This window comes from Centrocercus urophasianus, unplaced genomic scaffold (genome assembly GCF_019232065.1).
Source record: "Centrocercus urophasianus isolate 14NV4802_14NV808 unplaced genomic scaffold, USGS_Curo_1.0 seq_33, whole genome shotgun sequence".
Lineage (NCBI taxonomy): Eukaryota > Metazoa > Chordata > Aves > Galliformes > Phasianidae > Centrocercus > Centrocercus urophasianus.
The window spans coordinates 9,591,599-9,609,850 of record NW_024884900.1 but is presented as its reverse complement, the minus strand read 5'-3'; the positions used below and the strand labels follow the sequence as shown (position 1 = coordinate 9,609,850).

Below are 18,252 nucleotides of genomic sequence, written 5' to 3'. Positions count from 1 at the left end.
ACACAGTCTCTTGTTTTTAATTTGGTTTTGTTCTCTGGCTTTCGACAAACATGTAAGCGATCATTGCTGTGATACAATCTGTAGATAGCTAGTTTCATGCAGCGTGTGCGTTACGGCTTTCTGGGGATTGACTGCACGGAGCTGTGTCCACGGTTGGTTATTTATGAGGTTTGTGGCAGCTCTGGCTCTGTGCTGCTGGCACATCCCACGTGTAGCCCCACGCCAGACCTGCTGCATGGTCTGAAGTGCACCGCGCTTCTTTCCAGTCCGAGTGGAAAGGGCGGGCAGTGTGCATGTAGTGGAAAGTTTGAGCTATAGCGAATTTACAAAAACATTCTGCTGCTGTTTGCCTTTGTGCTCGTCCTGTGGCAGCAGGGTGGGTGGTCATGTGCCTGCAGCGTGCAGGAGGAGCAGAGGGATGCGCAGTGCAGGAGGGAGCTGGGAGCTGCTCTGCCTCTGTTTGCATCTGATGGTTGTTTCCGTGCAGTCTGTAGAAAGCTTCATGTATGTGTGTGACCCCATAAGGCACGGAGCTGCAGTTGCCAGTGGGTGGGCAGGTGGTGAGGGTCCTTCTGTGCCTCTTCCATGTGCCTGTGGTGCCGGGGCTGCTTCCCCACAAGTCTGCCTGGGAAAGCTGGAGTCTCATCAGACCCAAGAAGTGCTCAGCCACACGTATTTCCTGGTGCATTCTTCAGCTTGGTTGGTGGCGTGCAGTTTCCGTAGGGCAGCGCAGAAGAGGACAGGCTGTGGAGAGCTCTGGTAGTTCCTGGTCTGAAAGCATTCAGATTTAGTGCAGCAGAGATGCAGGGCCAAACCTTGCTGTAATGCGGCCTTTATGCACTCAGACAGAAAGAGTCTAATTGAATAAGACTGTTTCGTGCTATTGTGGTGGTGCCTACTGCATAACTCCTGTTTTCCTGAGCTGCTGCTGCTACAGGGAGTATGAAGCGCGGTTGGAGCGATACAGCGAGCGAATATGGACGTGCAAGAGCACAGGAAGCAGCCAGCTGACACACAAAGAGGCCTGGGAGGAGGAGCAGGAAGTTGCTGAGCTGTGAGTACCCTGCAGAGCTGGTATGTGCCTGTGTGTGGGCACTGGGGCAGAGCAGGGGGTGTGCAGGGAGGTGTGGGTGCTGGACGGGGAGGTAGCTGCCTTCCTGCTGCCTGGCTTGAGGTCTGGGGCTTCTGGAGTCAAAAGCAAAATATCTGAACTTGATGCTGTTGCTAAAACAGGACAGTAAGGTACTTTGCTGTAGCTTGGTGTTACTGAACTCAAATAGCTCAGTGTATGTATTTGTTGTGTTTTAAAGCTCCCTGAGTAATGGGAGTCCTTTGTAGTGAGGGGAAAAAAATCCTGATGTAAAAATAGAGCAAGATGCTCTATTTTTTTAAAATGTTTTTTAAATGTTGGAGCATTTTGTATCAGTGAGATCTGCAGCTGTAATTATTTTTAACAGATCTGTGGTGGAATTGGTCATTCAGCTGTTCTGGAGTAAGTGTTTGGGCATTCATTCTACTTGAAATGATAGAGAACAAAGGGAGAACAGCAAGAACAATTACTTTGTTCAGACCAACAGTGTTCCTCCTTGCTCATGTGTCCCCAGCTTGCCCCTGCAGTGCTCAGCATCGCCCTGAGTCTTTGGTCGAGATCCAGCATGGCCCTAGAGCCACAGGGGAATTGTCTGTGAAGGTACTTGCCCGTGGCTGAAGTCACATCTGTAGTTTGGTACTCATGAAATAAACTGTATGAATGATGCCAGACGAAGGGCTTGTTTCTCTGTTCTGCAAACTGATTACTTAAATTTGTGACTTTTTTTTTACCTGGATTCAAACAGGGCAGATAGTGGTACCACCAAGGCAGGAGAACTTCTGTGTCTCTTGGCGAAGAGTGCAAATTCCTGATTGGTTGGTGGAGGAGTTGATAGCTTCACCTTGAGGAGAAATGCCCCATAATTTAAGGTTTAAACACGTTCTTAAAGGCAATGAATAGGAGACCTATTTCCTGCTGGTCCTTATTTCAGTGGAGCTTGAAGTGCTGCTGTCACCTTCCTCACCTGTGTTTGTGCTCAAGAGGAGGGCGTGCAGCTGGCAAAGGTTGTGGTCTGTTGGGTGGTGAGGTTGGATTGGCTAGGCACTTTGGAGGGGGAAAAAAAAAAAAAAAACCAAAAAGGACCAAAGTGTGACTGAAAGGTTTGTCGATAACTCTAGCTGCAGCATCTCTGAATGTCGGCGGAAAAAAGGATTTGATGAAATTTTGTGTGTCTCTAAATGGGTCTAAAAGCTGTTTAGTGGCTGCTGACAGGAAAAAGAACGAGATTGTTTAGTTTGCTGAGGGGATCAATCTGTTGGTGGCAGTTGCAGAACAGCAAACAGCAGAGGAAGCTGAAAGGGTTTTGGAAAAAGCAGAGCATTTTGTGCCTTCTTGCAGTAACGTGACACAGATCTGACTTTCTGCAGCTCGGAGAGCTTTCCACAGTGCACTTCTCAGTACCCTGTCAGTTCCTGGACTTGACTGGTTCAAGAATAAGTGAACTTGTAACAGTTTTTTGTCTCTTCTGAAAAAGTTGTAGAATCTTGACATGATGAAACACAGAATGTTTTCCTGTGGAAAGATGAGATTGTGTAAGCCTGCCTTTGCTTTCTTTGTTGTGTTTGGAGTGCGTAGGGCCAGGGTTTAGGAAGCAGGAAGCTCTCAGTGTTTACCAGCATCATCTTATGGTTTGTAGGAAGCAACAGTTTTGAACAGGTCCCAGAATAATGACAAGATCTTGGTGTATATTTAACATCAGTTCAGGAGGCAATAATTACCAGCAGGAAAGGGTTTACCAGCAGTGCTGCTCTTCCCAGAACCCCCTTCAGCGTTCCTTCTGGGAAGGACAAGTACAATTAGTGTTGTTGTGCCAATTAACACTTCGTGGGCTGGTCACACAGGGCAGCGCATGAAAAAACTGTCTCTGCATTCCAGTGTGGCTTCTGCTTGGAACATTGTGCTGGCTGTGGCTGCTGCTGGAATTGTGAAATGGGAGACTGCTTTGCATTTTGGCTTTTATTCCCTGAATAACGAAAGCTTCTTATGCCCTCGCTCAGCTTGAAGGAGGAGTTCCCCATCTGGTATGAGAAACCGGTGCTGGAAATAGTTCACCACAACACCGTATCTTTGGAGAAGCTGGTGGATGCAGCTTGGGTGGAGATCATGACCAAATTTGCAGTGGGAGAGGAGTGTGATCTTGAGGTACGGATGTGTTTTCTATTTGATCCCCTGCTTTTGCACAGAGCCGATCTGGGATATCTAAAGGCAGGAGTGGGAAAGGATAGATCAGTCACTTGTGTTATCAGAAAGGTGGTGAGAATTTCTGTTCTATGGAAGCCCGGGGGCAGCACTGCTCTCAAATGCAGAGCAGTTCCATAAACAGAAGTGTATGGATGCACCACACTGATGTCCTGAGAAGGACTGACTTGCGTGTGTGTGGGGAAAGTGAGGATACCTTTGTTATCGGCTGAAGTGTGTGATGCTCTGTGTGTATATATTTAAATATATACAATAATTCGTATTTGTTTTAATTGGAAGAGGTTACAGTTCATAATCTGCTGTGGCCTTTTCACGTAACGTGTTCCCAGAAGTGGGAGTCTTAAACTGGTATGGATTGAAGTCAACAGCTTGGATGTATTTAGTGATGTTCTGATAATTAGAAAAACCCCTCTGAAACAAGGATTAATGGGAAGAACTCAGGCTCATTTAAACTAGGGAAAGTGACGAAAAACAGCTTTCTGCTAACAATCTGTTTAGGACCTCTTTTGGAGCTACCAAAGTAACTCCTTCCTTAGACTGAGAAAGCAGCATTGTGAAATGCTGGAGAAACTTGTGGGTTGGCAGTTCTTGTTCTTAAGAATTTGTACAAAGTGTCCTGATAGGAGTAGGAGGGGAAAGCTTGCAGTTGTTTCATGACAGAGATGATGAGCTTCTCTCAGTCAGGCGTCCATTAAGTGTTTTGCCAAACCACAGTTTAGAAGCCCATTTATTTATTGTGAGTTGTTTGTCTATTCGGTGGGGTGACTTCTTTCTGCCTTTTCATAGCATTAGAACTCATTCACAGGTCTTGCTCAAGCTTACTTTTGTTGATAATCTGATGCAGGTCGGTAAGGAGAAAATGCTGCCTGTGAAAGTTGTGAAAATACATCCCCTGGAGAAAGTTGATGAAGAGGCCTCTGAAAAGAAATCTGAAGGAGCCTGCGATTCCCCATCCAGTGATAAAGAGAATTCCAGCCAGGCAGCCCAGGACAATCAGAAGGAGTCTATCCTGAAGGAGGAAGACAACAGGAAGGAAAGTATGAGTAAGTAGTAAAACAGCATGCCACCAGGGAACAGCTTGTGTAATCAGGGTCCTGAAATTGTCTTTGTTAGTGGTGGCATCAGTGCTGTTGCCTCGCTTATTTGAAAATGGAAGCCATTCTGTATTCCAAAGGTGCAGTGCAGAATGCTACATGTGGAACATGTAAGGTTTGAAAGTATAACAAGTGCACTGAAAAGGGTGAGGGGAACTCAGAAGTTGATGCAGAATCATAAAATTCTGCTGCCATATCCCTGTTCCATCCTTTGAAAAACCACCTCTGTCATTCTGTGATCAGATGCGAGTTCTCGTTTTCTTTCTGCTATCAGACAAGCTCTTTTTTTCATGTTCCCCATTTGACATAAAAAGCAAACATTGGGTTTTCCCCACTCCAGTTTTCAAATGATGAGCCAAAGTTCCTGCAGAAACGTACATACCAAACTCTTTCCTAAGGGTTCAAGGTAAGGTGTGCTTTCAAGTATTGTTCCCTGATCTTGTATCTGTTTCTCCTTGCTGTGGATAAAGCAGAGGATGTCCAAATCTTGAATCTGAAAAGTTTTGACTGAAAGAAAAGAAGCAAACAAAACCAACAAAATAGTTTAATCTCCTGTATAACTTCTTGAAAGTGGAATTCTAATACTGTTTAACAGATACGGAAGTGTTTGTTAACCCAAGCCAAGAAAATCCGTAGCATATTAATAATCTGGATAGGCTGAATTTTGAAGACAAAGAGATGCAATAAGCTGCTTCCTTGTTGTAAGTAGTCAGTCCAGCATCTAAGAAAGGTGTACAGCCTCCTCTGGTACAGAGTAGGGGGAGCTCGAAGGCAGCGCAGCAAGCTAGCTGTGGAATCAGGAGCAGAATACAAGTTGTTCCAAGCTCTCTTCTGGGCTTAGTAATTGTCAACTGTTTCTGATTTGTACTGGAAAAAGTTACAAACTGTTTTGATTTACAGCAGCTTTTTTGGGCTGAGGTCTTTCATAAGGACCGCTGTGATAATTTGCTCAGTGGTGTGTGGTGCTCCAACCAGCTGCGTTCAGCTGCAGTCCTGTGCAGGCTGGCAGTGTTGCTGTGCAGCGTGGCACATCTCTATGGTGGAGCAGGGATCCCTGCACCTTTCTCAGGCCATGGCTCACGTTTGACCTGCCTTAAGTTGCCCCCTGGTAAAGTGGGGTTGTCCTTCCCTTTCTGTAGAAGATAAACCCTGCCGGCTGTCTCATACCATAATCACTAGAAGCAGTGAGCGCTCCAGCTCTTCTTGTATGTAGGCCTTTATTAAAAGGTATGTAATGCTATGCTTTTACGTCCCAGGTTGTAACAGAACATTGTCCATAGGCGTCAACTCATTCCGAAAGATGTATCCCACAGTCTGTTACAATAATGTTGTATTTTTACAGCATACTTTTGCAGAAGTAATGAAGACCCCAATCCTGCAGTGCTCCCTTGACTGCAGCTGCAGGAGACAGCATATAACCTCTGTGGGTCACCTCGCCATGCTTACTTGCACTTTTTCTTTCCCGTGTTACATATTTGAACCACTGTTGATGTGTGTTGAGGTCACTGAACAAGAGTGAATGCTGAGGCTTTGCGTCACTGCCTGTTGTGGGACTGTGTTGTTCTCTGAGCTCAGCAGGGGGCACAGTTAACCCAAGTGTTTCACTGATGTCAAACTTGCAGATTCTGTTGAAAGACAGCTTCGGTTTCCTTGATTGGGAGATTATGGTGCTTATGTTGGGGAAAAAAAATGCAGCTGCATACAGGAATTATTGTCAGATGTGCAGTCTAAAGTAGCTTTGTGTCTTTAGTTGCTTAGGGAGTGAAATCTGGGAAGTCTGCAGAACCGAAAGGCTAGCTTTTCCTGAACGTGGATGATGAGCTCCTGAAGGCAAGTTCTGCAGCTTGAGCTGTACATAGAGCTAACACTGCTTTGGAAAATCTAAAATAACTGATGAATAGGAGACAACAACACGTGGGTGTTTTGTAAGGTTCTAGGAGTGTGGCTGATGTAAGCTTTGTTCCAGTACAATGCATCAAAAAATGTACTTAAGGTATGCATTTTATAAAAATAACTTCAGGAAGGAGTGTGTAGTGATTTATTGCCATCTTCTCTTGGATTTCCAGCTGCTGTTTGGTGAGCTGCAATTCAGTTATGCCTATTTCTAGAATTTAGGTATTAAATCATAGAGAGGTCACTTGCAGGCCTATTGCAGAGTGGTGTGTGGCCAAGTCCTTCGTAGTCAGAGCCAGGACCGAGCAGTGCCATGTTAACTGTAGGCACAAGTCTGTCATGTGTGGTACACATCTGCAGCAGAGAGAGCACTGCCAGTTAGGACACTGAACCAGATTTCTAAAAGCAGATCCTTTACACAACTTGAAGTGTCTTGTGTGCAGCTTCCAGTGTGCTGTTGAGTGAAAAAACATGATTTGGTGTTTGTTAACTTACCGAGACTTCTAATACAAATGCGGAACAACAGCAGGTCGAAGTCAAGGCTTGTGGGGAGCTGATGAGTCGCTTTTCATGCGTACTATTACAAAACTCAGGGTGCTTTTTTTGTTTACTCAGAACCTCTGTAATGAGTAGCACTTGGAACAGAATTGAACCTTCATTGTGTGGAGTACATGGCGAAGGCAGGAAGTAACTACGTGTTTATGTGGATGGTGCAGGCAGCCCCTGGCATCTGTGGTCTGTTACCTTACCGAGCCTCCTGATTTTTGGAGGAGATGGGTGGCAGAAATTGGTTGTGATATACATAAGCTGCAGTTTATATATACACTGCTGAAGTTTAAATGCTGTAGGACTTAATGTGTGACACGCAAATTAGAAAATCTGACTTAATCTAGCATCTTATAACTTGTGTTCTGTCTATACTTAGCAGGCAATTATTTTCATCTGTCAGGCCTACTTTAGTGCTTTCATTGAGTCATAGCCACAAGTGTGAAAAACATCTGGGGATTGCTTTGTTCAATAAGCTTGGGTTTTTGTCTTGAGTGATGAAATGTGCGACCTGAATGTGGAAACAATAGGCCTGGTGTCAGCTGGCGAGGAGATGTGATTCCTTTGTGCTCTTGCAATTACATCTCTCCTGAGAGTGATTTAGGGAAGTTGTATGAATATATTTAAAATCCACAGCTAAACTAGCTCACATGCACGGTAGCGCATAGCTGGAAGTCGCTTAGTGACCAGGGAAGTGAATTACTGACTTCAAATTAAACTCCTGTAATAGAATTATGCAGTAGAATTATTTGAAATATGTTATGACAGAGCCAGTTGGCTAAGCAGCAGCCAGCTAAGCAGGTTGCCAGTTAGATCATAAAACCTAGTGTCAATTTGTAAACTTCATATGACTTTTCTGCCTCTTCAGAAGTAGTTGCAGCTTGGCTTCCTTAAGGAGATGAGTTTAAGTAGTGCTAGTAGTCCTTTATGCTCCTTGAAAACAGGTGTGGTCACTGATTTCACACCTATTTTGGGATTTCCCTTTCTGCCTCTGTCTTACGAATGTTTCTGAAAACTAATCTGGGGACTTTTAACCAAACACTGTGTGGGTGGTGAGGGTGCACAGCTCCAGTTAACATCAGAGTTCTTTAACTTCTTAGAAGTCTAACACTGAGACACTTAGTGTCTTATCTTGGTTTATCAGATGATCGAGCACGTCGGTCTCCTCGGAAGCTTCCTACTTCTTTGAAAAAGGAAGAAAGAAAGTGGGTTCCACCAAAATTCCTGCCCCACAAGTATGATGTCAAGCTGAAAAATGAAGACAAGGTGAGATGACTGCTTGAATCCTTCCTCTTATAACATGAGCATGGAAGCTCAGTTTAATAATCTATAGGTAGTGTATGTAATATGGCATAATACTTCCTGATGGAGTTGGTGTTGGAGGCAAGATGTCTGCAGTTACCAGCAGGGCTGACTAGTCTCACTGTTCCTATATGTAGTTTGGTTTTGTGTGTGGAGACGTGACAATCCCCTGGTACTACACAGAGCTGAGACAGTGCTGCACTGGCTTTAGAGATGCTGCTGTTTCCTGGCTCACCTGCAGTCAGGCTGTGAATGAAACGTGGTGAGGGCTGGGGTGCTGATAGTTGCGAGCAGGAGCAGCTGCTTTTGTTCTAACAGAACCTCATTGAGCATCACAGGGAACTGTGCTTGTGGAAGCTCTGCGTAGCTGCATCACTGCTGCATGCTTTTTGTCATCTGTTTGCCATTTTGATGGAGGCAGCACTGACTTCAGCTTAATGAGTACTGTTTGCAGAGTCTGGTATCAGGGCAGAAATCGAGACAAAACAAACACTAACATGTAAAAGCTTCTAGGTTAGTAGCAAGCATGTGTGAGGAAAGGTCAGAGACTTCTGTAGTTGCCAAGTAAAGCAATGGGCTTTGGCAAGAAGTCTGTAACATAAAATAATACTTCTAAGGATTTTTTGGCTAACTGAGTCCCCTACTCGTCTCTATTAGGTATCTCAGTTCTGTTTCTGAGTCTTTGTGTAATAGTTTGTGGACATGAGGCAGTGTACCAGCCCGTGCTCCTTTTAGCCATGTGATGTCTGTCTGTCATGTGCCTAGATGTTAGATGCTAACAGCATGTGTGCTTATCTCCAAGATCATCAGCAATGTGCCAGCAGACAGCTTGGTCCGTACGGAGCGTCCTCCCAACAAGGAGATCCTGAGGTACTTCATCCGGCACAACGCGCTGCGCGCTGGCATCGGTGAGAACGCCCCGTGGGTGGTGGAGGATGAGCTGGTGAAGAAATATTCTCTCCCCAGCAAATTTAGTGACTTCTTGCTTGACCCGCATAAGGTAAGAGTTCCTAAAACTATCTCCTTCGGAAGGTGGGGAATGGATGACAAAACCAGTTCTCAGCATGCTGGTTTGGTTCTGCTACTCCTGAGCTGAAATTCAAGAGGCCTACAGAGCAGATGCCCTGCTCTTGTCATCTATGACATCTGTATGGAGTGACGCGCTTTAGTTGTCTAAAGCAGTGGTCCACATTAATCACAGAATTGTAGGGGTTGGAAGGGACCTCCAGAGATCATAGAGTCCAACCCCCTGCCAAAGCAGGTTCCCTGCACCAGGTCGCACAGGTCGGCATCCAGGCAGGTCTTGAACATCTCCAGAGAAGGAGACTCCACCACCTCCCTTGGCTGCCTGTTCCAGTGCTCCGTCACCTCACTGTAAAGAAGTTCTTGCGCACATTGGTGCAGAACTTCCTATGCTGCAGTTTCCAGCCATTTCCCCTTGTCCTGTCTCCACTCACCACTGAAAAGAGTCCGGCCTCGCCATTCTGCCTCCCACACCTTAGATACTGATAGACCTGGATCAGGTCCCCTCTCAGTCTTCTTTTCTCAAGGCTGAACAGACCCAGTTCACTCAGCCTTTCCTCATAGGAGAGATGCTCCAGGCCCCTCATCATCTTCATGGCCCTCTGCTGGACACTTTCCAAGAGATCCCTGTCTTTTTTGTACTGGGGAGCCCAGAACTGGACACAGTCCTTCAGATGAAGCCTTACCAGGGCAGAGTAGAGGGAGAGGATCACCTCCCTTGACCTGCTGGCCACGCTCTTTTTAATGCATCCCAGAATGCCACTGGCCCTCTTGGCCACAAGGGCACTGCTGGCTCATGGCCGACCTGTCATCCACCAGGACACCCAGCTCCCTCTCCGCAGAGCTCCCCTCCAGCAGCTCATCCCCCAACCTGTACTGGTGCATGGAATTATTCCTCCCCAGATGCAAGACTCTACACTTGCTTTTGTTAAACCTCATCCGGTTTTTTTTCTGCCCAGCTCTCCAGCCTGTCCAGCTCTCGCTGAATGGCAGCACGGCCTTCAGGCTGTCAGCCAATCCTCCCAACTTCGTATCATCACAAACTTGCTGAGGGTGGCCACTGTCCCCTCATCAAGGTCATTGATGAAGATGTTGAACAAGGCCGGACCCAGCACCGACCCCTGAGGAACACCACTGCTTACAGGCCTCCAACCGGACTCTGCACCACCAACGACGACCCTCTGCGCTCTGCCACTCAGCCAGTTCTCAACCCACCTCACTGTTCACTCATCTATCCCACACTTCCTCAGTTTTGTTATAAGGATGTTGTGGGGGACAGTATCAAATGCCTTGCTGAAATCAAGGTAGACTACATCCACTGCTCTCCCCCCATCCACCCAGCCAGAGGCAACATCATAGAAGGCTACCAGGTTGGTCAAGCACGACCTCCCCCTGGTGAACCCATGCTGATTACTCCTGATAACCTCCTTTTCTCCCAGTTGTCTGGAGATGACATCCAGCACAAACTGTTCCATCGCCTTTCCAGGGACAGAGGTGAGGCTGACTGGCCTATAATTGCCTGGCTCTTCCTTCTTGCCCTTTTTGAAGACTGGAGTGACATTGGCTCTCCTCCAGTCTTCAGGCACCTCCCAGTCCTCCAAGACCTCTCAAAGATGACCGAAAACGGCTCAGCAATCACCTCTGCCAGCTCCCTCAGCTCCTGTGGATGCATCCCATCGGGTCCTATAGATTTGTGAACATTGGTGTTGCCTAGGCGCTCTCGGACCACTCTTCCCTGACTGCAGGGAGGTCTTCCATTCCCCAGACCCTCTCTCTAACCTCCAGGGTCTCGGATTCCCGAGGGGGAGCTTTTTCACTGAAGACAGAAGCAAAGAAAGCATTCGGTATCTCTGCCTTCTCAGCATCCCCCGTTACCAGAACACCCCCGTCACTTAGCAGGGGAGCCACATTCTCCCTAGTCTTCGTTTTACTGTTAATGTAATTAAAAAAGCCTTTTTTATTATCCTTTATCCCCTTTGCCAGATTTAATTCCAGGTGGGCTTTAGCCTTCCTCGTCGCATCCCTGCAGGCCCTGACAACATTCCTGTGTTCTTCCCAAGTAGTCAGACCCTTTTTCCACATTTCATGGGCCTTCTTTCCTTTGAGTTTGCGCATGAGCTCCTTGCTCATCCACACAGCTCTCCTGCCACCCTTTCCCGATTTCCTCACAGGGATGCACTGATCCTGAGCTTGGAAGAAGAGCTGCTTAAATGTCGACCAGCTCTCACAGGCCCCTTTGCCTTCCAACACCCTAGCCCATGGGATCGCAGTTGGCTCTCCTGAAGTCCAGGGTAGCAATCCTACTTTTTGCTTTACTTCTTCCACTCAGGATCTTGAACTCCACCATCTCGTGGTCACTACAACCCAAGCTGCCCCCGACCTTTACTTCCCTGACAAGCCCTTCTCTATTAGTGAGAATAAGGTCCATCAATACCCCTCTCCTTGTCGATTCCTCAACCACCTGCATCAGGAAGTTGTCTTCAACACATTGCAGGAACCGTCTGGACCACACGTGCCTGGCCACATTGCTTTTCCAGCAAATATCTGGATAATTGAAGTCCCTCATAAGCACCAGCACCTGGGATCGTGACATTGCTTCCAATTGCTTGAGGAAAGCCTCATCAACCTCCTCCTCCTGATCAGGGGGCCTGTAGCACACTCCCAAACAGTGTCAGCCATACCAGCCCACCCCTTGATTCTCACCCACAAGCTCTCCACTGCTACACCGCTCTCCCCCAGGTGGAGTTCAATACATTCTAGCTGCTCTCTCACATAAAGAGCAACTCCACCACCCCACCTCGCTGGCCGATCTTTCCTAAAAAGCACACAGCCCTCCATGACAACATTCCAGTCATGCCAGCTGCCCCACCACGTCTCCGTGATCACAATGAGATCGTAGCCATGTGACCGCACGCAGATCTCCAACTCTTCCTGTTTATTTCCCATACTGTGTGCGTTAGTGTATAGACACTTCAGGGAAGCAGCATTCCCCTGCCACACTCCATTCCTTCAAACTCCACCCATCAAGTTCACTTTTGAACCTCGAACTACCCGCACAACCTCAGCAGCCCTCATTTTGTCCCCTTCCCCCTTCTTGCCTAGTTTAAAGACCTTTCGATGAGGCCCGCCAGCTTCTGGGCTAGGATCCTTTTACCCCTTGCAGACAGGTGAGCTCCATCTGCAGCCGTCATACCAGGAGCCGAGTAAATTGCCCCATGGTCAAAAAAACCAAAGTTCTTGTGCCTGCACCAGCCTCTAAGCCATTTATTGATGAGGAGGGTTTTTTTTGATCCTCTCAGTGTCCTTCCCTGCCACTGAAGGGATAGAAGAGAAGATCACCTGCACTCCCGCACCGTCCAGTACCCTCCCCAGACCCTTGAAGTCATTCTCGATAGCCCTTAGGCTTCTCTTGGCAGCATCATCACTGCCAACCTGAACTACCAATAAGGGGTAGTAGTCAGATGGGCGAATAAGCCCAGGCAGCTTTCTAGAGATGTCCCTGACCCGTGCCCCAGGGAGGCAGCACACTTCCCTCCGGGTGGGGTCGGGTCGACATCTCAGGCCCTCAGTTCCTTTTGGAAGGGAATCTCCTACAACTATCAGCCTCCTTTCTTTACTGGAAGAGGCAGTCTGCAAGCGTGGAGCCGACCGCCTCTCCTTAGGAAATCTCGGCGCCTGTTCCACCACCTCATTCTCAGCCTCCTCACCCTCAAGTTGCAGGGTTTCAAACCTGTTACTCAGAGGCACCTGAGGAACCGAGGTTGGTCGGGAAGGGCGCCGCCTGCGTCACTGAGATGGGACCTGCTGCCATTCCTCTTCTCTCAAGTCAGCTCTCTTGGTTTGACCACGGCAAGGGAGAGAGTCCACTACAGGCTGGAGGTTGCAGTCTCTGCTTGTTTCTCACAGAGAGTTACACCACCAGTCCATCTCCCTCTCGCAGTCTCTAACGGATCTTAACCTCTCCACCTCTTCCCTAAGCTCCACCACAAGAATTCACATTAAGAATTCAAGTTGTTCTGTACTCTAACTTGACTCTTCTTAACCTTTCCAGGTCTGCTTCTGGTGTGGGAAAAAGCACACAGCTAACATCTTCCATGTGTTTTGCAGAGGCCCCTAGCTTTGTGGTTCAGGATGGCGCTTCTGCCATGTTTCCCACTCGGCACGGAGATTGAATTTTAAACCAAGAAATGATTGGAGAACTTTTTAATCCAGTGTTCTGGCAAAGTAACTGTTGTATAACTGGCAGTTTAATACACAGCATGAGCTGTGGATCTGTTAACTTGCAGTTACGGTAACTTGTTAACACTGGATGCTTTCAATAGAGAAGTCAACACCATTTTTGTAGAATGAAGTTATGCTTGGATAAGCAGATTCAACTTTGGTGCCATCTTTAGTAAAAAAAAAAAAAAGTCTCTAAACAGCTAATGAGGACTCTTAAATTGGAGTAAGGCCTTCAAGAGTGAACATGCAGAGACCAGAAAATCTGATTTTTTTTTTTTTGACAATCTTGATTGCATGTGTGAGCTGGTTTTACCTAAGTCTGTTCTTACGAGTACCTTCCTGTGAGCTTCCATCTTTATGATAACTACTGCAGAGTTTTTTATTGCTACGTAATTTTTGACTCTTCAGCTGCTGTTTTCTGGTCATTTTATCCATAACCTAAATGTCATATTCTTATAAGTGTGTGATATTTGATTTTTCTCTTATTGAAATGGCTTTCTGAATTCCTGAAACTGAATTGAGTTGCTGAAATCAGTTTCTGACTCTGGGTTAAACTGTTCTATGCTGAAAGTGTGCTGTCAGGTGGATTATTTCAACAGCTTAAAAACAAAATTCTATTACATGAATTCAGAATTGAATTTTCTTTCTTCAGTTTCATTTGTGACCTCATCCTTAAAGTGCAAATGTGGATCGTGAAACTTCCAGGCAGTTCAGGGCAGGTCTCTGAATTGCTGTTAGCCATCACCTCTATGCTCCATCAGTTTTTACCTGGATGAAGTCAAGACTGGACCCTACAGGACTTGCTAAGAAATCTTGAAGTGAAACAGCTTCTGAAATTCACCTTTTGAGAGGAAACAGTGATTTTATGCAGTGCAGTGGAAAGCATTTAAAATCTTTTTGTGTGTGTATGCAATACTTTCTTTTACAAAGTTAAATGTTAACTTTCTGGAATGAGCTGCTAATCTCATAATCAACCTGCTGACTGCTGTGCATTGTAATGAAAGCTATTGCAGAAGCCTTTGTTACCTTAAGGTACTGTGTGCTACTTGCCCACGGGGAAGAAATATGTAAAAGCTATCTAGAGCCTTCATATATCTTCCAATATTAATATTAATATTAATATTGGAATATATTAATATATTAATATTAATATAAAATCCCTTTCTTTTAATCTTAGTATATGACTCTCAACCCCTCAACCAAGAGGAAGAGCTCTGGGTCACCTGACAGAAAACCTTCCAAGAAATCCAAAACTGATGGATCATCTTTGAGTCAGCCACTGAGCCCTACCTTGTGGTGTCACGTGCATTTGGAGAAATCTATTATTGGCTCCCCACTGAAGATGAAAAACTCCAAGATCTCAAAATGTCCCAAAGAGGAGTTGGAAGAGATGATGAAAATCATGTCGCCTGGTAAACTTGATTCTAACTTTCACATTCCAAAGAGGAGCCGACTGGGAAAGGGCAGCAACAAATCCTTGGACAAAAAGCAGAGAGGCAAAAGGGTTTTAAATGGGCAGAAAACGTCTGGGAAATCAAAGTCTCCTGGGAAAGGCTTGAAGACCCCTAAGATGAAAATGAAGCAGATGACGCTCCTGGACATGGCTAAAGGTACCACCAAGGTGTCCAGGACTCCCAGGAGCTCTGGAGGCACCCCTCGGTCTTCCAGCAAACCGCAGAAGCTGCCTCCTGCAGCACTGCATCTGATTGCCTACTACAAAGAGAACAAAGACCGGGAAGAGAAAAAAAGTGCACTCTCCTGCATCATCTCCAAAACAGCCAGGCTGCTCTCGAACGAGGATCGTGCCCGACTTCCTGAGGATTTACGAGGGCTGGTACAGAAGCGCTATGAGCTCCTCGAGCACAGGAAGAAATTGGCCACCATGACAGAGGAGCAGCGGAAGGAGTATCTGAAGAAGAAAAGGGAAAAGCTGAAAGAGAAACTGAAGGAGAGAGCGAAAGAGCGCAAGGAGAAGGAGATGAAGGAAAAACTGGAAAAAAACAGAAGATTTGAGGACCAAGATCTCAAGGGGAAGAACTTGCCCACATTTAAACTGGTTGATACTCCAGAAGGGCTTCCTAATACGCTCTTTGGGGATGTTGCCATGGTTGTGGAATTCCTGAGCTGTTACTCAGGGCTACTGATGCCAGATGCTCAGTATCCCATTACAGCAGTCTCCTTGATGGAAGCTCTCTGTGCAGAAAAGGGAGGCTTCCTTTACTTGAACCGGGTACTCGTCATTCTTCTGCAGACCCTGCTGCAGGATGAAATTGCTGAAGATTATGCTGAGCTAGGGATGAAGCTCTCTGAAATACCACTTACGCTGCATTCTGCTTCTGAGTTGGTCCGCCTGTGCTTACGCAAGTCGGACGTACAGGAGGAAAGCGAGGCCTCAGATAATGTAGATGAAAGCAAGGATTCGGCGACTTTTGAAGATAATGAAGTACAAGATGAGTTTCTGGAGAAGCTGGAGACGTCGGAGTTCTTCGAGTTGACTCCTGAAGAGAAATTACAGATACTCGGGGCGCTCTGCCACCGGATCCTGATGACCTACTCGGTGCAGGATCACGTAGAGGCCAAGCAGCAGGCCTCAGCCGAGCTGTGGAAGGAGCGCCTCGCTATCCTGAAGGAGGAGAACGACAAGAAGAGAGCCGAAAAACAGAAGCGGAAAGAAATGGTGGCCAAGAACAAGGAGAATGGGAAAGATGAAAATGCAATGGGGAGAAACGAGAAGAAAAAAAATGAGATTGTGAAAATTGAGCACCGGGTAGAAATAGAAGCTGATGATATGATCAGTGCTGTGAAGAGCAGACGCCTTCTTGCTATCCAAGCCAAGAAAGAAAGGGAGCAACAAGAAAGGCAAATGAGAGGTAAGAAAAAGAACGGAGACTGGGGTATTTCTGTGTTGGGGGTGGGGTGTAAGGCAGAGTACGTTAATGGACAGTCTTTCCAAAAACTTTATCTGCCTTTAAGGAATTTGCTTAAAGGAAAAAGGAAAGACACAAATATTCTTCTTTACAGGCTGGAGAAAGCTTTAGGTGTTTGTATGGTGGCTCAAAATCTGGAATGTTAAAAATGATAACTGGTTTTAGTTCTGCCTGTGGGCATCTTTTAAACAGTACCTTCTAATTCTGTCAGACTCAGGAAAGCTGGAGAACAGAAAAACTGTTTGGAGGACAGGAGAGGAGGGAGAAAAAACAACCAATGTCTAAACAGCTGTGATTCTGTGATCTTCTGACTCTGCACAGGGAAGTCTCCTGGCTAATGGCAGGCTCCTGCAGATGCTCCACGCATGTTGTCCGATTGATGCTAGCAGGCTTCTCAGAGAAGGATATGGGCAACAAACTTTTGTTCGTGGTTTCTCACTTCAAAGGAGTTGTAATGGAGTTGTATGAATGCAGGCTGTCCCCTCAAGACTCTATAAATCACCAGTTACTCTGAACTTGGGATGCCTCTATTAGCGCTTTTTGCTAAGGAGCGTGGAATATGAAGAGTGAAGCACTGCAATGTGCTTCTGGGTTTGCTTGGTGTTCTTTTGGTTGGTTTTTTGTAAACTTGGACAGATGGAAGTGGACAGCATGACCCCACCTGAGTTATTTCCTTTGTGAAATAGTTGAGGGATGAAGATCTCGCATGGAGCCTGGTTTATGTGACCTTAGTGGAGTCTGGAAATATTTGTTCTAGAGATCGAGGGTAGGTAAATTCTATGGAATATCCCAGGGCTCTGAAGGGAAGTATCGTACTGGACACAACCCTAACTTGCACTGAAAGTAATTACACCTTTTAGATCGTCTGGTAAGGGATGCAGGTGTTGGAAGTCTCACTAGAATCAATCATCAATCTCAGTGTCAATTAAAAACTGGTAACTATTCACTTGATGCTCAGCCAGAGGGCATTTGGTTGATGCTTGTTCACAGGTGTCACGCCTTGTGCTGCTTCCCCTGCAGATTGGTTTCTGTTTGACCAGGGGTCTCTCGCTGAGTGCAGTACTAATAAATCTCACTGGTCTGGCTTAGATCTCTTACTCCCACATCATAGACATTCTGAATATTGTGGGTTTTGCTTTTTTTGTTCTTGTGCTGTGAGCTGTGGCTTTTACCACGCCCACAGATTTTCTGCATTTATTTATATATATGCATATATATTATAGATGTATTTCATACAGTTAACCTCTTACTGACTGATTTTACTTTGGTTTCCCTTTTCCCATGGAGCATCTGGAGCATTGTCTCACTAATGCAGAAAAACAAAGTATCAGGTGTCAAATAGACTGCAGCTGGATGGCTGCTTGGCCCTGGGTCTTGTGTTCCAGTTGTTTCATGGCAAGTTTGTGACAAAGCCTTACTACAAAATGAAGCACAATCCAGACACTACTGCTGCTTGAGCTGCTTCATGTTGTTTTCACTTGGATAGTTTACACTAGTGAGATGTGAAGGAAAAACAATGCTGTTCTGAAGAAGATAAGATTGTGTGCTGGGTAGCTTGATTCATTCCTGGAGTCCAGAAGAAAAACAAGCTCTCTCTGGCAGAGAAGGATGCAGCCTTTCATCGAAGTTTGACTTCGTATTACTTCATTTCCATCCAGCAAAGTCCAACATTTCAGTTATCCAGGACTACATTTACCTGTTCAGTGGTTACTAGCAGACATAAAGATACCCTCATAGCAGCAGAGTTCTGGGTTAATGCTGATGGTGCAGTAGTTGGGCTGTGGGGTCAGTGATGCTGAGCCAATCTGCTCAGGGCTTCAGACTCTGGGGGGTGTGTCATTGGAGCATGTGAAAAACAGAGCTTCGTTCCCACTGTGGTTATCATCTCAGCATGCTCCTTCCATCAGACAGACTTTTTGTGTCTTTTGCACCCTGTCAGTTGCATTTACTTTTAATA

At 46.1% G+C, this 18,252-nt stretch overlaps 1 protein-coding gene across 1 annotated transcript in view; it reads left to right on the top strand.

Annotated features, from left to right (window-relative positions):
* The window catches only part of BAZ1B (bromodomain adjacent to zinc finger domain 1B), a 51,420-nt gene that overhangs the window by 2,160 nt on the left and 31,008 nt on the right, over positions 1 to 18,252 (top strand). Inside the window, exons 2-7 of the mRNA XM_042829912.1 lie at positions 938 to 1,054; positions 3,088 to 3,232; positions 4,134 to 4,332; positions 7,967 to 8,088; positions 8,927 to 9,124; positions 14,546 to 16,238. Coding sequence (XP_042685846.1) covers positions 938 to 1,054; positions 3,088 to 3,232; positions 4,134 to 4,332; positions 7,967 to 8,088; positions 8,927 to 9,124; positions 14,546 to 16,238 — 2,474 coding nt within the window. The remainder of the gene's footprint in view (positions 1 to 937; positions 1,055 to 3,087; positions 3,233 to 4,133; positions 4,333 to 7,966; positions 8,089 to 8,926; positions 9,125 to 14,545; positions 16,239 to 18,252) is intronic.